The sequence below is a fragment of the Caloenas nicobarica genome, chromosome 23 (assembly GCF_036013445.1).
Source record: "Caloenas nicobarica isolate bCalNic1 chromosome 23, bCalNic1.hap1, whole genome shotgun sequence".
Taxonomy (NCBI): domain Eukaryota; kingdom Metazoa; phylum Chordata; class Aves; order Columbiformes; family Columbidae; genus Caloenas; species Caloenas nicobarica.
Window position 1 is genome coordinate 5,464,403 of NC_088267.1, and position 26,375 is coordinate 5,490,777.

The 26,375-nt window shown below is 42.3% G+C and overlaps 1 protein-coding gene across 1 annotated transcript; it reads left to right on the forward strand.

Annotated features, from left to right (window-relative positions):
• The first annotated feature begins 306 nt into the window (after positions 1-306).
• MACO1 (macoilin 1) lies at positions 307-26,375 on the forward strand. The gene is made up of 11 exons (XM_065650552.1): positions 307-599; positions 8,762-8,903; positions 9,575-9,701; positions 11,759-11,882; positions 13,645-13,823; positions 14,280-14,778; positions 21,165-21,323; positions 21,503-21,685; positions 22,484-22,604; positions 23,900-24,074; positions 25,173-26,375. The coding sequence occupies exons 1-11, from the start codon at positions 520-522 to the stop codon at positions 25,373-25,375; spliced, it is 1,992 nt and encodes a 663-aa protein (XP_065506624.1). The 5' UTR covers positions 307-519; the 3' UTR covers positions 25,376-26,375.

Here is a 26,375-nt window from a genome sequence, read left to right on the forward strand (position 1 = left end):
GGCGGGAACCAGCCCAGAAGGACAGTAGGCGGGAGGAGAATAAAATCTACTCAGGGATTGGCCCACAAGACATCAATTCACGAATCCTTCTCTTTGACGGGCCCTTGAGACCATCAATCAAGGGCGCGGGCGGGCCACACGATAGCGTGGGCGGGGCCAACTTTCTGATGCTACGATGGGCCTCCTCGGCTGTCCGTCTGCCTTTCCCCGCTGCCGATTGGTTGGACATGCCGTCATTCCGGCAGGGTCAGCCACTTGATTGGGCAGCGCCGGGGGAGGCGGGGCTCTGCGCGGCGGCTGCGCGGGGGGACGCGGCGGGGAGGGACGGACCAGGAATTATTTTTATTTCTTTGTTTCCCGGGGAAAAAAAAAAAAAAAATAAAAAAACAAAGCCCGGCGCGAAGGAACCCCCCGCGGGGGCGGATGGTGCTGCCGTGAGCGGGGCGGGCCGGGGCAGCGCGGGGCCGGGACGCGCGGCGGGGCCGGCCGGGCTGGGCCGGGCCGGAGGCGGCCGGGAGGATGAAGCGGCGGAGCGCGGACTGCAGCAAGCTGCGGCGGCCGCTCAAGCGGAACCGCATCACCGAGGGCATCTACGGCAGGTACCTGAGCGGCCGCCGGGACGGTGGGGAGGGCGGAGGGGGGGATGCGCCGCCCCGGCCCCCTCGCACCCCCGGCTCCTCAGCGGCTCCCGCCGCCCCGCCTCCCCCGCCCCTGTCAGCGGGGGCCGCGCGCGCCATGGCGCCCCGGCTCCCTCCGGCGCTGCCCCGCCCCGCGGCCTGCGCGCCGCCGTTAGGCCGCAGCGGCCCCTCCGCCGCGCCCGCTCCCGCTCCCGGCTCCGGGTGGGGAGAGCGCGGGGTGCGGGGGGAGCTGCTGGCCAAGGTCCTGCCGGCGCTGCCGGGAGCCTCCCCCGGGCTTCGCACCCTGCGGTGGGGCCCTGGTTCCCCGGGGGAGGTTTCCTCACAGCTGGGCTTTCCCTGAGGGGATAAACCTGTGAGCCGGCGGGCGGGCTGGCTGGCTGGCTCTGGGCTGCGGGTTTGGGCGAGCGGCAGCCTCCTGCGCTGGGCTTGAGAAAGTTGGTTTTCACGTGGTGGTGATGGAGCCTGTGCTGGGGCCTCTGCGGCCGGAGCACACGGGGGGATGTGGGCGCAGCGGCGAGGGACGCGAGCGGGGACTCGTGTGGTGATACCTGGAGCAGGGGTGGACGGCGGTGAACACGCGGTGGGCTCCTGACTGAACCCACGAAATGAGAAAGGAAACTGTGGTGAAGTGAGATCCATGCTCGTAGGCACAGGATGGACCTCATCAGTGTCCTGGAACAAAAGCCTGATTTCCAGGTGTTTACACGCAGAACACACCAAGACACAGATTCTTAAGCATTTGCTGCTTGTGAGTGTGTTTTAAAGAGCATTTTAGAGTTCTGCCCTCCTAATAAATATGCCAAATTTTATATGAAATACAATTATTACATATTTCTCAATAAAGGGGAGTTTTTGTAGAGGCTGGAAAGCTGGCTTTTGAGAGTTACAGTGAGCATTATGTCCCATTTCTGTTTCTAGTTCAGTTGAGGTTTATATGTGCAGCGGCTGGAAACTTGTGCAAACTTATACAATGCAGATGTTGGCTTTGCATAAGGGAAACAGTTGCTAATGAGCTCTGACTGTAATAAAATTGTCACAATATACCACTTATCCTAGTTGTAGTGAATCTCCACGTAAGAGTAGAGAGTAACTTGTTGCTTTAGACTCCCAGGTGTTGAGAAAACGGTGCTTGGAATGTTAAAGAAAAACATCCATTGCTTAGAAGTTAATATTTAAGATGACTAGTCTTAGGGAAATAATTCCAGTGTAAGCAATTTCTTATACAGTTACTTAGTTTTCAAAAGTAATTCAGAATCACATGCTCTCCATTACCTTTGAGGTGAGAGAAGGAGGGAAAACCAGAAACAGATGAGAAGAACAGCAGCTGTGGAGTGTGTTCAGCATACAGAGCTCTTAGAGTTGTGTGAAGAGCTGAGAGAGACATCTGGCTGCTAGAACTGACTTCTCCTGGAATGCTTTAGTTCAGAAATAGGATTTTTAGTCTTTGTTTCATGCAGCATTTCGAAAAACAGAAGTAGTCAGTGACTTCACAGTATTGTCCCCTGGAAGGAAAAGAGAATCTAGCTTGAAGGCTTTTTCCTTGGGAAATCCAACCAGAGAGGTGCTTCTAGTGGATTGCGCCTCTTGTTTCTTTTGTTCTCCTCTTTCTCATTTTTTTTTTTCCCCCCTCTTTTCTTTCCCCCATAATTCAGAGCGATTACAAACAGGTAGCTTCTCATATAACTATAGATTTCTAAATTTTGTAATTACTATGGTTATTTATTCAACTTATCTTAATTGTCACCATCAGCTTGCACAAAGCCATTAAATACGGTTATCAGTAGGCAGCATCACAGTGTTACAAGCAAAACAGCAAGGCTGAACAAACAGTGTGATTGAGATACTTAGCTCCTGGAGGATTTTTGTTTGCTTTTTAAATTGAGACCCATCTTGCCATCCTTGTTCCCCCTCCCATCCTTCCATACGGAATCGGGCACAGCTGTTGCTGGAAGACACATGTGGGCATAGTTAAAAGCTGCAAAGCTGAAGAGTTTTGGGGCAGGTGAAGCAATGAAAGAATTGTCCTACAGTGAGACTCTGGTGGTGGGGTTCTCTACATGTGTGTATCCAAAACAAATTATAAGAACCAATAAAAAAAATAATTTCTAGTCACAGAACAGAGTTAAAAATGTAAAATCCTGGGTTGCGTTGAAACATGTGAATATCCTGTCTCCTTGAATGCTAATTTTTTTTGCTGACTTTTTCATTATCCTTTTTAACAAGTTTACCTAAGGGTTCACAACCTTTCTGATTTGAAATTTTACAGCTGTGGTTCTTTAAAGAATTCTCTGCTACTTAAGTTAAACAGTCGGATTGGCCTCAGCCCTTCATAAACACTTTCAAAATGACTCCTGACCAATCTTGCCTGCCCCTTCCCCACCAGGCTTTCAGCACCTGCCCTCCCTATCATTCAGGCTGCTTTTTCCATTTGCTGGTTTTCCTTCCTTCTGCTTTCTGCCTTTTCACTTTTTAAGCTATCTGTTGCTATTGTTTTACAATGCTCGAGTGATTAACATCTTATACCTTTGACACCGTGGAGGCATTAAAACCTTTGTTAATTAAAGTATTCATTGCAGCTTGTCATCAGTTAAGCAATTAAAGTTTACTTGTTCCTGCTTGTTTCTAACTCTTCCCAGTCCTCATCGTTGATCTATTTAAAGTCCTTCAGCTTTATTGCTGATACTGCTTGTTTGGGCTCTCCTGAGTCATATTGGCACTTGCTACTAATTTTGTAGCTGGTTAAGTTTCAAGATGAATTCCACATGTTATTGGCTTAATTTACACTGTCCCATCAGCTGACGTGCTATGGATCCTGGATTTTCTGACCATACTGCTTAAACTCTGTATGCTCCACTAGAATTAGGATTTTATTTTAGCCCTATAGGTATATTGCCCTTTGTCGCAGGCGATACCGGGGCTGGCGGCCAAGGATGTGTCTGGGGTCCCAGGGTGGTTACTGGGTACCCCCTGCGGGCACTAAATCGGTTTGTGCCCCTGGGCACCGCGGTCTGGGCAGCATTTCTTGATACCACAATCGCTTTGCTCAGCCACCCCTGTGGTTCTGTGTGCCACCAAATCCTGATACTGCTGATTGCCCAGTACTTGATTTTTGACTCTGCTGACAGCCAAATAAACTGTAAGGAAAAACAGTTCATTGCTAACTCCAGGAATGCGGCCTTTTTTGGTTTTTTGGTTTTTTTGTTTTTTTTAATCCATAATGATTCTTCCTACTGATTTATTCTGGCACTTTTTTTTATAAGCTTCCTATACATGGAAAAAGATTTTCTTCTCAGCCTGCCCTGGAGGTCTGTAACAAACCAGCAGTGCTACCTTTTATGACTTTAAGTTAAATTCAGGTCTCAAATCTAATCTAGCTTACATTTAAATGTGTTCTTCTGTGTCAACCCTGATAGTACATGTAATATTGCTTCCCTCTGCCAGTGACTTTCCTTCTCTGCACACCGCAGTTCCTCTAGACCTATGTGACATGTTCGGGACTCCGGTGTTTTCAGCTGAGTTACCACAGTGGGATAACAGTTCCTCTTGTTTCAGTGCTACAATGCTGATTGTGCCTGTGCTTCAGCAGAACAACTGTGAGAGTTTTCTGGTTTGTCTTCCTTTACTTACGTTTCCATAGTTCAGTGACTGATAGATACTTTGCCTATCAAGGCACTGAGTAAGTAGTCAGGGAGCTTTCCTGGGATTCTTTACATGTCTCTTCCTTTTCAAAAATTTAGTTGGCAAGTATTTCACATAATAGTTTCCAACACGCATACCACATCCCAGCAACCCTATGTTCTTTCTTGCATACTTGCTGTGCTCGTTCTATACTACTGGTTTTGTCCACTAATAATACTCTTACATATATATATATATATATATATATATATATATATTTGTTTGTGCGTTTCCATATATAAAGCTTTTTTATTTGAAAATCTCCAGTGATATTCAGTCAGCATTCCCAATGTTCTGTCTGGCATTGAACGGGTAACCCTGAGGTGGTGGTTGGTGACTCTGGCAATTTCACATGGATGTTAAACTTCAGTTTTCTGACACCCACCTGTGCCTTTGATGCCTGCCAGCCTCCAGATGCCTTCCACTGCTTCTACTCCTTCCACTCCTGTCTTGTGTGAGCCTGGCTGCAAAACAAAACCTGCCATCAGTTCTGCTAAGATTCACTTTCCAGCCTTTGGGACTTGCTGATAACAGTGGCATAGAACAGAAGCTTAATTTGTTATCAGTTTGGATTTGGGGTGCATTATTGTTTTGTGGGGTTTTGTGTGGTTTTTTTTTTTAAAATGTTTTTACCTTACAGCAAGCACAATGTCTGTTTCTGTGGGGTTTTAAAAAGAGAACAAAGAACAAGACGGGGGGGAAGAAAGGAAAAAAAAAAGGAAATGGCATCTGTTGCTTGAGGGCGGGGGGAAGAGTAAGGAAGAAAATTATTTGTTTGAAAATTCAAAGGGGGAGCACAGCCACTATTGGATTATGAATAAATCTTTCCGTTCAGTATACATTAGCAATCAATTGCCATTTGGCAGAGTTTGCAGCAGTGTTATCACTGCTCCTTCCCGTTGGGTACCCCGTTCTTCTCGGGAACGTGTCCATCCTTCCCCCTCCTCTTGAATTACCCTCCCGGATTAGATACCATATGCCAGTTTTCCAGGGAAAGCCCTGTCCTTCTTAAAGCCCTGCCAGATCACCGAAGTCAGATTTTTTGACACGTGTCAGAAAATTGGACAACCCAGATTTTAGGTATTTATCTGCAGCAATCTTCCTCTGTATAGAGAACAAATTCAGAATTATAATTGGCATAATGAAATGTATTTGAGCCTTTTACAAGGGCTACAGAGGTTAGAAAGCCCTTCTGCCCTAGCGAGTGTTATTTCTAAGTGAGGGTACTGACGCAGCAGCCATCAAAATTGGGGAAATGTGCGGATGTGCCCAGAAGGATCAATGAGTGTCCGAGGGTCACAGACATGAACGGCTGGTGCTGGATTCCCAAGGAGCACGAGCTGAGGGGACACACAGACCTGATCACAATAACAACATGCAGAAGGGAAGAGGAGTCTGCAGGGAGTCGAGGGATTGAGAAGGCAAAGATGGAGCAAAAGTGGCGAGTACAAAGCAGAGAAAAGGAAGAGGGCTGCTGCTGAATTTTGTTAGTCATTTAATTCCTACGTTCTTATTTGAACGGGCTGTCGTAGGAAACAGAACAGTGGAAGAGTGATTAGCCTGTCAAAACCAGAGGTCTGTTCTCCTGTGTGTCTTTGGCGTTTAATTCTTGCATTTTTCAGCCATCACTGATGTAAGTGTTCCCTGCAGAGGTGTCTGTTCGCTCGGCACTGGTACCTGACCTGCTGCGCTGTGTGCTGGCCGGGCGCAGCACCTCTCGGTGTGCAGTTTACTTACTCTGGTACAAGAAATGAAGCTGAGATTTGGATTCCTTTCTTCCTCCTGCAAACCCTGGTTGCCATCTGCAGACTGCAGCAAAGCACCCGAGCTGCTCCTGCCCCGGCCTGGGGAGCCGTGGGAGCTCAGCACGGTTTGTAAAACCGGCCCTGTCAAGGAGGGAGCAGGTGTCTTTAGGCTGCTCCTAATATCAATTTTTAAAGCTGGGATGGAGCGTTTAGTTATGGAGTGCAGAGTCAGAGCCTGCAGTCCTGCAGGCTGTGAAAAAAACAAAACCACCAACAATAAAACCCCCCACACTAATAATTGATGGAGTATGGTAGCTTTAAAATGTTTCCTCAAAGTGCATGTGTGCATCTGGATTCATGCTGTTGAATAAATGTGTGGAATACATTACAGAGCAGTGAACTTGGGTGCTGATGCCAAGATAAGGGGATGAGGTCCTTTATAAATGGAAACAACTTTTTTGTGTCTTAGTCCTGTACTCATTAAATTCTTAATTGCTTTTGAGTCCCTCAGATGCCTTAGAAATAGGCAAACCTGATGACAAATGTTGTATTGTTACAGTTCCACTTTAAAAGGTGGTAAATGTCACCATGGCCTTTGGATTGATATGAATTTAATATTAGAAATCACTTCAACGGCTGTGTTACAGAACTCTTAGGCAGCAAATGCTTTAACTTGGAGCGGGACTTAACAGTTGAAAAGCGTTAGTTCTGATAAAGCTAATTCGCTAGGAAAAATGTAGTGTCTTTATGGATTTCAGTGGTAGAAAAAGAAACAATAACCGTAACTTTAACCCAGCAGAAAGTGCCTACACAACACAGCTGCTTTTCCAGCTAACCAGACAGAATAATGATCACGTAGGTGTGATGCCTTGAGATATTTTCTCAACTCCTGAGCGCTGCGCATGTACAATTCAGGAGCGCGGTCCAAAGGAGCAGCCAATGCCTGTCACCTTTTATCTCTAAGTATTCTCTGCAGGCAGCTGCTTTTTACAGATTTCTGTGGAAGATCTAAACTTTAAATAGAGAACAACAAGCATAATCTGCCAGGAGAAATGTGCCTGTTTAGTGGGTTTTGATGGGTTTTGTTTGGTTGGGTTTTGTTGTGGATTTTTTTTTTTTAATACCTATGCTGTAGTTTCATTCCTCTCCAAGAGCAATTTTTGACTAAGTGGCTGGGGATGGTTCTGTAAAAACTGCAAACAGCAGCACCTTAACTCTTCCAAGCATGTGCATCACTAACTTTGTTTCCATTAAATTCAAGTCCTTCCTGTAGCCTCTATATTGATGGGGTTTTTTTCAGTCCCATTAGATTAAATTCCAGATACAGAATATTCCAAAAGGTGTGTGTGGGGAGGCCGAGGTGGGTTAAATGTAGGAATACTTGCTTATTTATCTCAGACTTCAGAAATGTATTTTCTATTAAGTCTGTCTTCAGTTTGTGTTGATTTAAGTAGTTCAGTTGCTTCTCAGCCTCGGTACCTGACACTTCTCGTGAAGTTTTCTATTTTGTACCTTCTCTGAAGCTGCGAACAACTTCCTAAAAAAGCCCCGTGTCCGTGAGTGCTGCGGAAACTCGGCCCTACCTGGCACTGTGTGTGAAAACTCTTGGCAACGCCTCAGCAAACATTCCAGGGCAAAGTTCTGCTGGATTTGTTGGCAGGGCGATACAGGAGGGAAAATCAGTTACTAAAAGGAAAAACTACCCTTAATTAAAAAATATATATATATTTTTAAAAAAAAAAAAAAACACCAAACCACCTACCTTTGTGATAACCCAATACAGTGCAAGAAGGTGATTGCATTTTGGGGAACTGGAGTAACCAAGTAGATTTCTGGGTGCTGGGTTTGGGGGGGAAAGGGGTTTTGCTGCCTCCTTTTGTAGCAGAATGGATTGGGCTGATCCCTCCAGTGCTCCTGTGTTCATCAGGCGTGATCTCCAAATCTGTTGAGCTTGGTCGCCTAGAAGGATCATCAGTGGTTCAAAATGCAGGACTAAGAATAAGGGAACGTGGCCTTGAAATAATTGAAAACCAGAAGTTGAACTGACTGGTCTCTAGTCTCATGTGCCTCCATTTTTCTGTTGTGTGGTTGGGTTTTCTTCTTTTTATTTTTATGGACGCATGTACTTAAATGTGGATGTTTTCAAATCTAACTCTTGACAGCTCACTATCAAACCAGTCTTCCTAATTGCTATTGTTGTAGGCTTAAAGTGCATCTCAATTTATTGGTGTTGCAGTTTGTGTTAAACGTGGAAAATGAGTGAACATCTGCAGCGTGGTGAGACGGAACACAGGCGTTTCTGAGCTCCACGGGTGCAGACTGGAGGAGAAGCGTTTGAGCGGGGCCCACGGGCCTTTGGCGAGACCTCTCTTTACAAAAATACCCTGCAAAGCTGAAGGGAGGTTGTCGCTGACCGGCTTGTAAGAGCAGCGACCCTTCTGGTTCTTTGCTGCTTTAAAAACAAAGGGAGTTGCGTATAAGTAACTTCATTACGCTAGGTCTGATTTTAATGTAATAATGTCATAATAAAACTACTTATTTTGTGAAATTATTTTGGATAAAGTTTTCTTACCTGTATTATAGCTGTCTATGGCTTTCGTTCCTGAACTTTTAATTAAAAAAAAAAAAGAGTAAGCATCTCTATTGGAAATACTGACCGGAAATTACTTTTTTTAAAATTATTATTTTCTTTCTTTCCAGTACGTTTCTGTATCTGAAGTTCCTGGTGGTGTGGGCCCTAGTGCTGCTGGCAGATTTTGTCCTGGAGTTCAGATTTGAGTATTTGTGGCCGTTCTGGCTCTTCATCAGGAGCGTTTACGATTCCTTCAGATACCAAGGTTTGGTAAGTACAACCCCAAATCACTGTCCCTTTGTAGGGAGATCCTGCGATGTGTCAGGGCATATTCCGTGTTATTCAACTAACTTAGTGGTGCCAATGATAATTTTCACAAGAGGAGGAACTTTCAAGTGACTGAGCTGGGCTTAAGTCTCATTTCTCTGCCTATTTTATCTGTGGCAAGTGGAAGTGAAACGTACAGCTATCAGATTTTCACTCTAGGAAAATATTGTCTGAATTCATGCGATAAGAGGATTTTCTTTAAAATAAAACAGAACCCCTTGCCTGTTCAGTGATTTACTGCTCTTTCAGAGAGTAAATGATGCTGCTGTTTTTGCAGCGTTTTTTCCAGAAGGAGAATATGGTAATGGTAATACTATATCAATAGTGGAAATGCAAGTCTTCAGACAAAGTAATAAGGAATAAATACAGGTATATGGAGCCTTGTTGGGAGAGTGGATAGGCACAAATTCTCGCATTGCACCCATTCTCCCGTAATTTGCTGAGTTTTCTGCTTTCATTGGCTGGACTGCTCCATTTCTTTGCCCTGATTATAAACAACACTAATGTTTCGATGTTGAAATCATTGTGTTGTCACCGTTAATAAATAAACTGGTAATGTTTGCTAGAATAAACCAAGCCCCCTTCTTTCCCCCCTACCCCTCCTTTCTTTTTAGGCCTTTTCAGTATTTTTTGTTTGTGTAGCATTCACATCCAATATCATATGTCTGCTCTTCATACCAATCCAATGGCTGTTTTTTGCTGCCAGCACCTATGTCTGGGTACAGTATGTCTGGCACACAGGTAGGTTCCTATTTTTTATTTACAACTTATTGATTTGAATCTATATTTTACAGCTCTTAGTAGCATGCAGAAACTCTCTTTTATTTGTTACCACAATTGTTTTAACGTGCTTTTGTTACCGTTAAAAAAATATTCTTTAGTTTTTGTTAGTGTGCTGGTTTGCACTCGATACGTGTCTGGGCGGATCTTGTAGTAATTATTAAAGCGTGACCAATGAAACTGAAGGTGCAGAAACAGGAATTCCAGAGCAATAAAAAACCCCCAAAATCCTGACGTCAAAATGCTTCTGCAGTAATTCAACAAATACAAAACACATAGGAAAAATTTGAAAGTGTTACATTCTTCCTACTACTCGATGAGTGTGCTGTTAATTTGGGATATTATCATAGTTTAAATTCTTATTAGTTAACTTTGTGTCAATGGGGTTCAGTTTGTGAGTGAAAAGGCTGGTAATGCCAGTGGCTGCCCCAACAGCTTGAGACATATACGGAGAAATCTTTTCCCTTCCTCCCATCCCTTTTTAAATTTTTTAATATGCAGTTGTTTGTGGGATGTTTTTAATAAATCCTTGGGGTTTGGGGCAGCATTAGGGTTGTTGGGAGGTGGTTTAGTTTGCACGAGCACTAGTAGTTGACATGGGTTACACATATGCCTTTCTCAATCAAAAAAATTTAGGAATAAAACTTGATTTTTTTGGGTAACTTTTCTCTACCCAAGTCCCTGGGATCTGGGGCTTTTGTAATATTTCACGTTAGATTTGCTGTCAGATCACGAGAACTCACAAGATAGCGCGGATCGTTTCTCAGATTGCTGGTGAACACAGTCATCATTCTGACAAGTTAGTCATTTATCATGACAATGTGGGAGCTAATGGGAGCTACTGAGAACCAGGTGCTGCCCAATTTAAAATACATACAAAACCTGGAGTTATTTTTAGGATTGTATTAAGATGTTAAAGTGTGATCTGCAGTTGTTCTCAGAGTTGATGTTTAGAAACTCTAAAGGAAAAACCTGGTGGGCCAGTATTAACTCTGGCTATTGAGCTTGTTTAATATTTTAATTCGCTGCAACCTTCAGGATTCTTCCTTTTAAATGCTCACCTAAGTTGATGGGAACTTGCTCTATTTTTGGGGGGGCAGTTCTGATCTTTTTGGGTGGTATATCTATGTAGCTGAAATGTTGAGTCCCTTTAAGCCAACAGTTGGGTAGGTTTCTCGTTTATACAGAGTGCAGCCAGTCTAGAAAAACCACAGGAGAGGCCACAGTCAGTAACATCAGGCCCTCAGAGTAATGCTCTTTTAGTTTTGAACTTAAGACCTGTTTCCGAATCATCACACGATATGTCAATGTCAATATGTAATCAAGAGCTTTGTTGATTTGTATGAAGCTGTGGCACGTAACTGGAGCAGATCTGTGGAAATTTGTGGCTGTATCGCGTGCAGCAGCGGCGTTTCCATCGGCCAAGAGGATTAAGACCTTTGTTTTGCTTGGCCACTATTTTACATTCTCACCAGTGGTGCTGGGGAAAGGAATCACTTCCACATCTTGCACGCTCCCCGATGCGGAGTTTTGAGTCTCACTTTTTTCTGCGTTACTGTATGTAGAGTAACCAGCGCTGGGCTCGCTCACCCTGCTTTCCCAGCTGATTTGTTCGCTGCTGCTACCAAGATAGACCCAACTTGGAGTGAAAACTTAGTCCCAGCTTAGCACTTCTGACTCAAACATCACAAGCTCTAGCATTACCTCATCTGCTGTTTCTTCCCTTTGTGTTCCTTCTCTGGGTAGGGTTTTGTGCCAAGCTATTTCATTAGCTGTGCATCTGTTATTTTTCACTGGTGCCTTATAAAAGTAATAAAGCAAGCTAAGGAGACGAAAGTTTAGATTTGGTTTAAAATAAATACGTTACAGGCACTTTATTCTGAAAAAAAACCCCAAACTTGCAATTCTCTGTGTGTCTGAAAATTTTCCTTCACTTTTGGAATGTTTAAAAAAAACTTGAAAGTGTTTGCTGCTTGTAATATATTAGTAAGGTGTTCGTTTTTCTCTTCTCTCAATAGAGAGGGGCGTGTGCTTACCAACAGTATCACTGTGGATACTTTTCGTTTATATTGAAGCAGCCATTAGATTTAAAGATCTAAAAAACTTCCATGTAGACCTTTGTCGTCCATTTGCAGCACACTGGTAAGTGTGGCTTTTTTTTCTCCTTTTCTTATTAACCTTTATTTCACGAGGGAAATTAATATTCAGGGCTTTTTATTTTGGTTCAGGGTTTGGCTGTTCAGTTCTCCCGCCACACATCCGTCATTAAACATTCCACGAGAAATGGATGCAAAACGTTAACCAAGGGCAGCCTTTCTGAAGATGTGAGCTGCAGGGAATTTGTAGCGTGGATATTCAAAATATTTGATAATTTATGTATCCCATTACATCCTTCTCTTTTTCTGTAACAAAGCACTCTTCTCTTTCCCTTCTAATGAGAAGGGTTCTCATGAGCGTCTGATTTCATAATTCCCCAGAGGAAGGGAATAAACTTCAGGTTGCAAATTGTGACAAAAAATAAAAACCAAACACTATTTATTGCACTACTTTGAAAGTGATAAGAGTGACTTCAGGCAAAATACTCATCTGCAGAGTATCCATCTCTGGAAGAAATACACTTGTATTCTGCAAGTTTTTAGTGTAGTATGTGTTGATCAGGCTACATTTAAAACGTGTCCTGTTTTCCTGGAGTCATTTGGTCCAGTTCCCTGTGACACAGTCTCCAATAAATTAGACATCCGTCATTTTAACGCACATCGTCCAATAAATCTCTTAAACGCCAATTAAATTCTAGAATAGGTTACAAAAGCATTTTAGGAGCTGTGAAGAGAGGTCTCGCTGCTGCTGAATTGGATGCAAACATTTCAGCTTGTCACCCGAGCTCTAGAACTGTAACTCCAGCTGGCTGCGCACAGGGTCACAAAAGCAGCATTGGCACAGATAATGTCAGGTGCATATGCAAATGGTCCTGTGTTCTGGCAGCTTCCTTAGAAATGCAGTTTGCACAGTGCTATTACCGAGCAAAGAACGAGAAGGTTTTAATGGTTGATAGTCATCTGCACCTGAGTTTTCCCCTGATCCAGGACACCTTCAGTGTTTAAAATGCGACTTTGCTGTGCGTTGTTAAAATACTTGTCAAAGATATATTTATTTTTAATGCAGGGATGTTTGCTCATTGGTTGAGTGTCCTTGTTAATAAATGCACTGGCATGATTTGTTAGCGGTCTGTATCAGTGCAGTTGTCACAAGCTAATAAGAATACTGAAATTTCTGCATGATGAAGCTGATACACAAAAAAATAGTTGAAAAATTCTGTCATCTCCGTCAACAAATGGAACAGCAGATTCTGGCTGGAAGTGAAATTCTTCATATCTTATCTGTCAGTAAGAGAAGTGGAAGAACTGAGTTTAGAGATCAGATGGTTTTCGCTTACAGCTTCAAGGTCAGTCTCCTAATCGAGGAATTTCCAAAGGCTGTTTGTTGCCACATTTATTAACACATCTCCCAGCTTAATGTCTTGTACCTCATGTGGCCCTTTAGGAACGAAACTTGGGAGCTTCAGCGGTATTTGGCTGTTTTCTCCTTAAAAGATGCAGAATTCCTGCCCTGGTGCTTATCTAAAGCTGTCTGTGCCATGCGTGGTGCAATTGTGTCGTCGTAGTCCTTTAATCTATGCTACAGATAATTGCTGTCTGTAATGAGCTATAATTTAATCTTGATAAGGAAGTGCCTACATTTTTGAACTGTAGCTTTATTTTAGTACAGCAAAAAAAGTTTTCTATATAATTTTCTATGGAAAGTTGTAATCCATTTGTATTCACAGCTATATAATTTATTACAGTTATTAATTTGCTGTTACGGTTACATTTAGAATAACAACATTGCTTTTCCTGGTTTTTCTTAGTATTGGCTACCCTGTTGTGACTTTGGGCTTTGGCTTTAAAAGTTACGTCAGCTACAAGATGCGTTTAAGAAAACAGAAAGAAGTGCAGAAGGAAAATGAGTTCTACATGCAGCTTCTCCAGCAAGCGCTGCCCCCAGAACAGCAGATGCTACAACGGCAAGAGAGGGAAGCAGAGGAAGGCAAGTTCTACTTGCTACTTGTGTGTTTGCTACTATCTGCTATTTAAAAAAACCCCAACCTGCTAAGGAAGAGCTGCTTTAGTCCATGTTGTTTTGATGAAAGTGCAGTGAACTTAGAGGACCCAGAAATAAAATTGTTTGGCAGTGGTTAGTATGACAGTAGCAATGAATTATGTCCTCTCTGTTTAGTTCTTTATTAGCAACTGCATCAATCTGGTCAGTCAGTGCTCTGTGAAGCACTAGTATTATTAAATCTCTCGGTTACCGTTTCCTGCCTGTAATGAGAAAAAGGTCCCAAAATATCACGCGACTTCTCATTTTTCCTTTCTAGATAGGCTCTAATAATGATTGTTTTCTGCAGAAATGCTTGATGTGTACTTAATGATTTTTCTTTGTGTGTCACTATATTGATTGATTTAATGAACTAAGTATTTTTTTTTTATTTTGGTATTGCAGCAGCCAAAGGATTATCTGATATGGATTCCTCAATACTTTTGCAGCACAATGGAGGCATTCCAGCCAACAAAAAAATATCTGCGACGTTGCCAGAGCTAGAATATAGAGAAAAAGGGAAAGAAAAGGACAAGGATGCTAAGAAACACAACCTTGGAATAAACAACAATATTTTACAACCTGTAGACTCTAAAATACAAGAAATTGAATATATGGAAAACCATATCAATAGTAAAAGATTAAATAATGATCTTGTAGGAAGTACAGAAAACCTCTTAAAAGAGGACTCATGCACTGCCTCGGCCAAAAATTACAAAAACGTCAGCGGGGTTGTGAACTCCTCGCCTCGCAGTCACAGTGCAACTAATGGGAGCATCCCTTCCTCATCTACTAAAAACGAGAAAAAACAGAAATGTGCAAGCAAGAGCCCAAGCACACATAAGGACTTAATGGAAAATTGTATTCCTAATAACCAGCTGAGCAAACCAGATGCACTGGTAAGGTAAGTTTGATCCGAGCATTGTGTAACAGCCCGTCTTATCCTCCCTTTGTTACAGTACATCACATCTTTTGGTTTTTTCTTAGGAAAATGTAACTTACGGTCCCATAAAGAAAACAGAATTGTCTAGTAATGGAAGGGAGATCACTGGGAACCTGGGCCTTTTGGGTTTTGTTCTGGTTTTTGCCTCTGGTTTGCTGTGCAGCCTGGGGCAAATTGCATCCTTTCTACGTCAGAACATGATGGCTACCTACCTCACAGGGGTGTTGTGAGGCACAATAAATAGCTGGGACAGTCGTTCAATAGCAGGCATGAGAGAAATGTGGAGAGTCGTTATTACAGAGCCGAGTGGATGTGCTCCTGACAAACCTTCCGTGGGGCGACCTTCACACCCCCAGGGAGTTCAGTGGGGTTTGGTGGTGCCCGAACAGCTCTCTTGTCTTCATTTTTTGTTTTATTTTCTTTTTCCTTGAAATGTTTGGCTTTTGTTGTAATCCCCAATTGACAAGCGTAGGTACGAAGCATCAGCGACTGTGATGTAACTCCCTAAAGTGACAAGTTCGGATTCCCACCTGCATACCTGCTGCCTTATTGGTTTAAATACAGGTCACAGGGGGGTTAATTTAGCTGTCTCATAAACTGTAAAGATTGAGAAGGTCACATATTTACATATGCTTATCTGAAGTTGAAGTAAAGATATATTTATGAAATGCAGCTAAGTACTTACAGAGTATAAACCTGGAGACGTACGGCGCTGTCAGATGTTATCAAAACAAATATTAATATAAGAATGAGGTGGTGCGTAACCATTCCACTGGGGATGGAGATACATCTAGAACAAAACTGTTGTGCAATGACACGCTTTCCTGCCATTCCTGGCCCCTGTCTGTGTCTCCTTTCCCCATGAGCTGAACACTCAGGTGCCTTCACTAATTGGACTTTGATTCCGGTCTGTCTCTGGGGATCTGTGCTGTGTGAATACAGTGACTTCCATGAAAATAGTATTTTTCTCCTCTGCCAATTAAATATCCAGACTAATTGATACCTAATGTCTGTAGAGAACTTGTATGAAGCAAATAAGAAACCAGATAATCAATCTAGTCTGTGAATCGAAGTCAGCCAAGATTAATGGGGTGCAGACGGCTTTGTCTTCATCAAACTTTACTCCTTATGTGGCTTAGTTGCTCGCTGAAGAAGAGAACAAGTCAGTTAAGCTTTGCTGATGCTCAAAGTATCACTCACAAGTCTTGAGAAAAGAGAAAGGAAGAGCTTTATAGAATGGCCTGCCCAACTAAGAATTTTGTCACGTGTAGCTCTGACAAGGAATGAGATTTAAACCTTGTGCGTTTTAAGTTGTAAATTCCGCATTGCAATTTTTCTATGCTGTGATGTGAACTGAGACCGGGTGGTCATTTAAATTGGCCAAAGCGGGTTTTCTAATGCTGAAGTGAGTGTATGATAAACCAGACTGTGCCGGTACAGAACTCCAGCTCCACTAATTCACTGGTAGGGCCGAGCACACAATTAGCGTGCTCTGAAACTGCCTTTGTGCCACACAGATTTACTCTGCCCTCAAAGTGAATTAAGCTACTTCAGTCTTTTGTTTGTCGAGTGTTTCTGTGTGACGCATGGGTGTGATGTGGTGGTTGTGCTACAAATTCACATTGCTGCTTATTGAGCACTGGTTTCCCAGTGCAGACGAGCCAGGAGCACTTAAAACACCAACGTCCTGTGTTGTTGCTTATGGTTCCTCACAGACGTAGATGACTGAAATCATTCATGAAATCTTGTTTCGGTTCAGCTCGAGTATGTAACTCCCACGCCAAGAGAAGCATAAACTTACCTGACAAATTGCTTGGGGTGGAATGCACTTAAATTAAAAAATTCCCGTTTATTTTTTTACCTTGTCAGTTATCCTGTCCCTGGAGTGTGAGGCATTTGTTCATCATCTTTTCCACTTCCAGCGGTGTTACTCATTCCCGCTATTAAACCTGGAGTCTGCATCGGTGCTGCACCCTGAAAAGGGCTCCCTGAAATCCTGCCTTCATGTCCGACTTCCAGATCAGATCTGCTTCCTAATAAAGATGCTTTTTCTAAGGTCTTGTCCAGCAGACTCCCAGCAGGATGTCAGAGCCAAGCTGCTTTCCTTTTGTGTTCACAAATGATTTCCCTGAGCTGACTAACCAGTATTAAATGTACAGTATGTCTTATGACTGCTGGGGACTCGGCATTAACAGGGATTATTCGAGACAGTAGAGATTGAGGGGTTTTGAGAACAAGACAGTCTTGTGAGCTTGTTAACTTTTTCTCTTCAATACTTGATGTGACATTTCCATCTGAAAGGGTACTGCTCATTACGTTTATATCTTATATATACAATATTACTCTTATTTGAAACAGCAGGTTTGAATCTTTGTCGTCTGGTAAAGTGGTTCGTGCACGTGTGTTTAGTTTTCCGATCCCCATCTCTAGGGATGTCCATGAATATTTGTTATTGTCACCTGGACAGCTGGAGCAGAGGGATTCCAGGGGCTCTGTCCCTGCCGACCAGCCTGGAAAGAAATCTCTGTCCTCGGGTCTTTTTTCCTGCTACAGTCGAAATTGTTGTCAGTAGGTACAGAGCAGGATGACTTCTTGTTACCATTTCCCTGTGACTTCTGAGGTGCAGAGAGTTCTGTTCGTGTTTTGGGGGCTCAACGTGTGGAACGAGTCCAAGCTGTAATTGCTGCGGGCTTTTTTTTTTTTCAATTGCAGATTACATAGTAATAATCATGTCCTGCCTCTAGCTATTTGCACCCTTAAAAAAAAAAACATGCAAAAAAGCTGGCAGTGCAGCTTGGCAAAACTGTTTGTACCCAGAGAGGTCTTGCCTTTGCCACATGAGGTGTTGAAACAAGCTGTCTTATGTACTAATTATTCTCAGAGATAACGATGACATCTTCTGGCAATTGGACTAAGCAAAACACTTGCAAAGCAAGGGCTGGTCTACCACGTCTTATTTGGCTTTCCTAAAATTTGACGGTACCTGCAGAGACAGACTTGAAGGTTTTAATGTAAATTTCTGTCCATTTGGTGCTAATTATTGTACATTTTCTGTGGTACCATTGATGTCCTAAGAGCAATTGCTGTTTTTTCCTGATCCCCCCTGCCTGGATGGCATCACTGTACCAGAAGGTTCTGCTGTCAGCTGAGATGGTCTCTGTTTCATCCAATATGATGGAAATGAAGGAAAATATAGAAAAGAAAAGCAAAAGAACTCAGAATATAAATCAGAAAGCTGGGAGAGGATCCTTCCAGCAGACTGTTCTCTGTCAACATAGACTTGGACTGTTCAGGAACAGAACAACCTTTGAAACGCCGTCTCCTTAGATCAATTCCGTGCAGGAGAAAAATAAGTAACGCGGCTTTCTCTTGGTGGATTACTGTCTTTTTGGTAATGAAAAGCGCTCTGAGGAGCCGCTCATAACAGCGTATTAGTTCCAGCCGGAGAACGCTGATGCTGCAGCATTGCTTTGGCTACTTCAGAGGAATAGGTTCACTGCAGGGGGATGCTCGTGGCAATAGATTGGACTGTAACAGAATAAAGGCAAAAAATGGGTCTCAGAAAAGCATCCAAGTGCCTTCTGGGGCTTCGAAAGCTTTAATTTTTATGTAAATTGTGTTTAATTTGTGTGTAATTGCGAGGCGATCGTGGAATTGCATTCACCAAGGAAACCAAGCAACAAGGATAAATTTTTCACCAGTTATCGATACTTAGGAGGATTAAGCTGAAGTGAGTTGGTTTTAAGTTGATCCATCAATCTTCCCTGAAGCATTTGGAAAAATACTCAGTCTCGGAGGTGATTAGTGATTAATTCTCTTCATCAGCGAGGTCAGGAATGATACGTTGTAGTGCTGAGAAAAGAAAATGGGTAAATCTGCGTTTGACAGTAATGACAAACGGAAAGAAGTTGGCCTTGGTTGTATAAACAGCACAATGTAATAATCTGCAACTAAACCCTCATTTTAAAAACAGTTGCGTGGCAAAATGACTTGTAGTTTGTGCAGCAATAGAGAAAAGCATCTTCTAGAACTCAAGTTTTCTCCCCCCTCTCTTGTAAATAACTTTTTCCAATAAGCCGGGAAATAAGAGACTTAAGCAGAAAATGAAATGGTAGAAAGAATAATAATAGTGCAAAAAGAAGAGCTGGCTTATTGGGTCGTTTGTCATTGTAACAGCAGCGGGGACTATCGCGGAGGGGAGGAGGGAAATTTCCCCGCGCTATCTGCGCTTGTAGCAGCGACATTTCTTTTATGACATTATATTGGTTTTCCTCGATTATGAGGTTTCATTTTAGCAAGTGGGTTCGCGGGTGCAGTTTTCCTTCCAGCCCGGGAGCTGCAGGGACAGACCCCGTGGAACCCGGCAGGAAAACCGCGAACCAGATGGCTCGAAGTTTGAATTCGTGTCAATTCTCTGTTGCCAAAAATGCAAATTGGGCTTGTCCTCTGCCAGTAGCTCGGATTTATCTGGGCTTTACCTGATCAGGGCTTCTTTTCCGGGAATACTAAATACACAAAATAAATTTGCTCAGATAACATATCCCAGGATTTGACATAGCCTTTTCCCTATAACTAAGACTATTTACAGCTGTCTTATTTTCACACTCATCACTTGATTGTAGACATGTATGTTGAAATTATTTATGGGTACTTGTCCATGAAAAGTATGTACGATTTTATGTACATTCCTTTGCATTGTCCTCCCAGCTACTTTTTCAGCTATTTATGAAAACCTCTATTAAAAGCAGGCAGCTGTTGGCATAAACAGGCTGTTAATGCTTCCTACAGCACCTGACTCTCTTCAATTCAAAGTTTGCTCTTTCTAAAACGCTTGTTTACTGCGTATTGGAAGGTGAAATTGGATCATTGTGTCATCGCCCAACAACTGTCCAGCTCCATCACTTAACGTACCGAACACAGGGAAAATGCACATGGAGTAACGTCTGCCCGTGGGGTTTCAATTTCGGGATTTTGTGCTATGGTTGAATGGATATTTGGTCAGGTTTGCAAATCCTTTTCCTCCTACAACAGAGTACAAGGTGTTGAAATGATTTGTGGTCTTCAATGTGAAATGTGCATTTGCTTAGCACTATTATTATTTCCCTTCTAAGTGTATTTCTTTTTTCTTTTTAAAGATACGTTTGACCACAATTTATACTGTATCAAAAGGAATTTATCTGTCCAGCAGGCGTCTTTGGTGCAGTTTTAGCCTATTAGAGGTGTAATTTTATGGATTTCCATACGCTTGCTTCCACATTTAACCTCTTGGTTCATTCACGCAGGGTGTTCTCGTCCCTCATATCGTTACATCTCTCGCTGGCATTTTAGGTTGAGATTTTCCTGCACTAAAGTGTTTTCATTACGAGGACAAAAAGCTGCAGCTGTTCAAGGACAGTTCATTTGGGCTTTTGTGACTATTTTCCTTAAGTCTTCAAGTTCGCCTACCACTAATTCCGTATGGAACTTTAGGAAATAAACGTGTCTTTATCTTTTTTATGGCCACTTACAAACTTTTAAATCAATAACTGACAGAGCAAATGGGCATTATGTGTGAATGACGGAGAGAAGTATTTGCTTTAAATAAGTGTATACCGCAGTGCTCATAAAAACGGTGGATTGTTCACCTGTGATGTGTTTTTCTTCTAAGAATCAATCTTAATTTTTTTCCCCACATTTTGAAAATAAGGTGAGCTGGGGGCCTCTCTTTAGGTATGTATTCTTTAACCAGTTTGGGTTGGAAATATTTAAATTAAGAAGCTTGCGCAAGTCTTTAAGAACTTTCTAAAGCTACAGTTAAATGTATAGCAGATGGTCTCTGTTCAGGAGCAATTAAAACTGAATTTACTGACTCCTGAACTGTGGATGACTTAACGCATAATCTTTATTCAACATGTGCATCATGTACTTCAAGAAAAAGTACTTTTAGGTGAGAATTCAGCAGTATGCTCCATGGCTCAGCTATAACTAACAAATGGAACTCGTAATTTGTTGAGAAAAGTTATATTTGTTCATATATGCACCTGTTCTTGTTTACAATTTCTCAGACTTCAAGGAAAAATATAATTCCATAGAATTTGTTTTACAACTCTGCAGTGCAGGGCAGAAAACAAATTCCGGTAGGAGGTTATTAAGTGTGCGTAGTTATACATAGAGGTAGATATGTATGGCTGTATAAACCATTATTATTTAGCAAGGATAGTCATAATTTCTGAGATTTAATTATTTTAAGTATGAAGGGTTTGGGGGGTGGCGGACGGTACGACGTTTCTTCTGCTTATTTTGATGTGATGCACTTGAGCCTTCGGGCAGCAAAGTTGAAATGATCTTTTCAAATTGTCTTTTCTCAGGTTGGAGCAAGACATTAAGAAGCTAAAGGCCGACCTGCAAGCGAGCAGGCAGATCGAACAGGAGCTGCGGAGTCAGATCAGTTCGCTGACTAACACAGAGCGGGGAATTCGATCTGAGATCGGGCAGCTCCGCCAAGAAAACGAACTGCTCCAGAACAAGTACGTGTTCCTACAGCGCTGTCAATCCGTTGCTGATGGTCTGGTGAAGTGTTACGTTAAGACTACAAAATTTGAGGCACTTGTCCGCAAATCCAGCAAGGCTCGTTGGGGACCGCTGACAGCGATTTGTTTTTAGTCAATAAAATCCCTCGTTAAATCCCGTACCTGTTGCCTTCCAGATTACACAACGCTGTACAAATGAAGCAAAAAGACAAACAAATGATCAGCCAGTTGGAGAAGAAGCTAAAGGCAGAGCAGGAAGCACGAGCCTTTGTAGAAAAACAATTAATGGAAGAAAAGAAAAGGAAGAAGTTGGAAGAAGCAACTGCTGCACGTGCTGTGGCGTTTGCTGCTGCTACAAGGTACTTTGTTCCCTCAGAAGCAGCTCCAGGAAATTCCCGAAATGGAGCTGGTGCTGCTGAAATGTCTTTGCGGGGGAATGTGGGGAGGCATTTTTCATTCTTCTGTACGTAAAGAAGTGGTCTGTATTTGATTTTTTTTTTTTTTTTTTTTTTTTTAAAAAAAGCTTTATTTGTGTGAAGACGGTGGGAGGACTGGGGCATCTCCTTCCATGCAGCTGCGTCTCAGTACTGATCCAAATGACATTTACAGGACGGAAAGATGAACATGCTCTAAATAATCTGCTGTACCTCGATTGTGCTGACAGAAACGTTGTGCCCTGCGTGGGTCAGTCCGCTGTCTAAAAAGGAGCATCCCTTTTCCTGTGGGGACTACGGATCAAGGATTCACACAGCAACGTTGGCCAAAATTGTTGTTATCTCATGTCTGGAAAGTTTTTTGCTCCAGGCGGTGCCCACTGGTGCTCAGCGCAGGGCTGTTTCAGCACTAACACATGTGTAGAGATGGAAGTTTTCCAAGATGAAAGCATGGCACAAATGTGGGTGACTTTAATCTGCAGTGCTCCTAATGTCTGAAAAGAATTATTTCTTCTTTTGTGTTCTCCATATTTCAGAACTATTCCACATTTCCTAGTACTTGAGACATAACGTTGCCATAAGGGAAATTATCTTGCTGAAAAGAACAAAGTTAGCTTCCTCCTTTTATCTTTCAATATTTATATTAATTTTCACGTGTTAAACGGTTCAGAAATGACAGCCTCATTCTTATTTCATCTTCTTTTAATAATTTTTTTTCTGCAGAGGGGAATGTACCGAAACTTTACGAAATCGTATCCGAGAGCTGGAGACAGAGTGCAAGAAGCTAACAATTGACATCAAGCTGAAAGAAGATCAGATACGAGAACTAGAAATGAAAGTTCAGGTAATGAGAAAGCGCCAGGGCCTTAGATCAGCATCCCAACGAGTGCGTTCAGCCCTCTGAAGCTGGCGGATCTACATAGGAGGCAATCAGCACCTTCAGGAATTACGCTCCTCAGATGTCTGTCTTGCGTCAGGCTTTGTAAGAACGTGGGGATGAGGAAGGTTAATAGTCTCAGCTCCACACTGTTCAGTTGTTTAAATTAGAATTTTTTTTCCAATGGTCTGGGTAGACTGAGAATATAATCCCCTCAACAATATTTTTTTGTCTAATGTGGGAAGTTCTTGCCAGTCTGTATCATTATAAGTTTCACTGCTAGCAAGTAAGATTGCTTACTCAATGCAGTCTTAATCACTGGCCAGATCTATTTTTTTTTTTAATTAAAGCTCTTGAATATTGCAAATACATTGCGGTAGACTTGTAGCAGACATGTCGTCTGGCATGTTAGAGTTTAAGAGCTCTAATGTGCGAGTTTAAATTGACCTTATCCCTTTAAAATGTCTGCTCCTAAAGATGTGCTTGGACTGTCAACTGACGATTTGCATGAATGTGTTTTTAATGTCTTGAGGTTTTTTTTTTTAGACACTCTTCAAAATCTACTTGGTGCTATTGTGAACTTGTTTTCGAATAACATATGCAGTCTTGTTCCTGGCTTTACCAAGCCCTTGACAACAAGTGTCATTTTTCCGTTAAGAATACGAGCATGTCTCTCAAACAATTAAAACCAACTATAATCGAGCTTTCAAAATTTTATTATCATCTTCAAACCATTAGAGAAGCTTTTTGTACAGGCATTAATATTTCCCCTGCTGTATTATTGTTACTACATTTAAAATTATAGGGGTTTTTTTTAATAGTATTTTTTTCTTAGATGAAATGTTAATGCATACTTCCCAGCCACGAGGCGACTGTCTCTTATGTGCAGAGTACTTGCTCCCTCCTTATCTTTTTTCTAAATTTCTGGCTTTGCAGCATGTTTAGGTTTAATGTGGGAAATATTCTGAGATAAAGGAGGGCGGGGGGGGTCTCGATACGGATGGGAGAGGGCGAGGAGCAGAGTAAATGGTACTTGCTCACCGCACCGTAATTATGTATTGTACAATATGGCTTTAATCACTTGTATGATGGTCTTGTATAATTACTGGAGGTAGTATTACAGTGCCCTTAATTAACCATCATTTTAATTTTCCAGTATTAATACCAGGCCCGGCGGTGTGCTGTGGGGAAGGGAAAGACTTCGCAGTGTATCTCATGTGTAGAGTCGATGAGAATAACATTTGTCCTAATTACTCCTCCAGGAGCTGCGGAAGTACAAGGAGAACGAGAAGGATACGGAGGTGTTGATGTCAGCACTGTCAGCCATGCAGGATAAAACACAGCACTTAGAGAACAGCCTGAGCGCAGAGACCAGGATCAAGCTGGATCTGTTCTCCGCCTTGGGAGACGCAAAACGGCAGCTTGAGATTGCCCAAGGTAACGCGGGGGAGTTGAATTCGACGCATAGCGCTGACTGAAATTGCACAAATATGACGGAAAGGATGTCCTGCCTTTTTATTGAGGGGTGGGCTGCGGCGCCCACTCGACGTTTCAGCTTTTAGTGCGTTTTTGTCTTTTCCAGCTTTGTGAGTGAGCCCCGGCAGTCCGGCTCCTCAGCCGACCCGATTCCCCCAAGCTATTGAACTGAAGGCAGTAAACGTCAAGATGGGCATTTAAATTAATTTATGATGTTTTTCTACATTTCTGTAAACCATTACCTTAAAGCTGGAGAACTTCTTTTAAACAACTAGAAGATAAAATAATATTTGCCATCTATTAAGCCCCTGTCCTTGGATCCTAATGATATTTTGATACTCCTGAAGTAAATACAACCTAAATGTGGGGGAAAACAATAACCTGACCTGTTGTAAACTTGACGCTGGTAAGTGTGGATGCTGGTGCTGCAGCCACTAGAGGGAGCATGAAACCAGTATAAACCCTGCCCAGTCTGTCCTTTGTTCAGCTGTGCAAACCATGAAGCAAAATTAAATACTTTTTTTTAATGTAGTACCTGCTTAATTTCCTTGCAAAAGTTTGCTTGGTTGCGGGAAAATTTGCTTAGAGTGAGAATTCTTTTTTTCTTTCGTTTCATTGGTGTTTCTCTTCCCGTAGTTTCATAAATTGCTGTAGTGATGTTGCGAGTGTGCACTAGGGGGGTTGAGAAAAATGCTGAGAATAGGAGATTTTTGAAAATAAATGCCACATTTAATAAGCAAACACTTGCTCCTGGGAGATGCTTGTAAAATGCGAATGGAAAAGTGCAGTAAGAGCCGTAGAAATAATCTTTTGGTGTGGTGCGGTGAGTCCAAACGATGCCTGCTCTAAAAGAAAGGCTGTCTCTAGTTGTGTTACGAGGTAATTAGAGGTAATTAAACATGATTCCTCAACACCAGCCGGGAGTTAAGGCGAGTTGTGCTCTTACTGGTGCCGTGTCAGGGCGCCGAACTTCTCGGGGCATTTCAATTCAGCGGCTCTTACTGCGTGGGCGACGGAGGGTGAGAACTGGTTCTGAGCGATGTCCTTTGCTGTTTCCAGGGCAAATCATTCAAAAAGATCAGGAAATCAAGGACCTAAAACAGAAGATTGCAGAAGTCATGGCAGTAATGCCCAGCATCACGTACACTGCGGCCACCAGCACTCTGAGTCCCGTTTCCCCACATTATTCTTCCAAATTTGTGGAGACCAGCCCTTCCGGACTCGATCCCAACGCCTCCGTTTATCAGCCCTTGAAGAAATGAATGCCAAGTTTCTTTTTTTTTTTGCCCAGTAATTTTGTCATGCCGAAGGCGTCGCACCAGAGTGTCTCTTGCAGTCAAGATGAAGTCGTATCGTGTGAGACTGTCCTCGTTGTCATTTAAAACAGGATAAAAAAGAACATCTGGATTGACTAGAACTGCCCATCAGTTTTTCTTGTAAATTTTTAGAAAACCTCACAGAACTTTGCAATTTATTTTCCTTGGCCAATGCATTAAAAACAATTCTTGGTTTTCAAGTAGCCAATTTTGCCTTTTTATGTACTCTTGCATGGTTTCCTCTTGAAAAATACAGGGCTTTGCTTGATTTTGAACCCTTTCTTTTTTTTTTTCTTGTTTTTTTTTTTTTTTAAATAATCAAGTTGAATTTACAGATTCCTTGAGAAATGGTGAGGAAAAAAAAAACCTTTAGTTTTTACAGTGAAAGGGTTAAATAATCTAACAAAGCTTTGATTTATAGATGTATTCAATACAAATATGTGATGTTGCAGAAAATAATTTGATTACCCCTCAAAGGACCAAACAAATTTCAGGGGCGTCGTTTAAGGGAAAAAAAAAATAAGAGAATAGATGATGATGTGACGGTGGTTGTTGTGTGAAATATTTATATTCCCATTGGTGTTTTTAGTCATTGAGAATTGCTAACAGTCTTGTTCACAGTGCCTTGGGAAAAGACAATTTCAAGAGGAAACTTGATAGTTTAAACTATTTTTTCCCCCTTCACTGTCATCTAGCTTATATATCAAGCTCATTACAGAGTCTACTGCAAATTGTACATGGTAATTTGGATGTTCATTATAAACCAGGGTTACATCTTCTGTTTATTTTGATAGAAACTCCGCAGTGTTCTGTAACTTGCCTTGATTATACTGCATCGTGGAAGGCACAATATTCCTGCAGGAAGCGTTATTGTGAAGGCGGAACTGTGCAATGTACTGTATACAAGAGACTGTAAAGCTGGCTAATAAAAGCTGCAGTTCTGGGT

What these genes read in the sequence shown, in the direction of transcription:
- MACO1 (XM_065650552.1), top strand. Translation starts at nt 520, where the DNA reads ATGAAGCGGCGGAGCGCGGACTGCAGCAAGCTGCGGCGGCCGCTCAAG. An exon ending in AACGAACTGCTCCAGAACAA is followed by an intron (nt 21,324 to 21,502) that starts GTACGTGTTCCT and finishes GTTGCCTTCCAG; the next exon opens with ATTACACAACGCTGTACAAA. An exon ending in GCAGCTTGAGATTGCCCAAG is followed by an intron (nt 24,075 to 25,172) that starts GTAACGCGGGGG and finishes TGCTGTTTCCAG; the next exon opens with GGCAAATCATTCAAAAAGAT.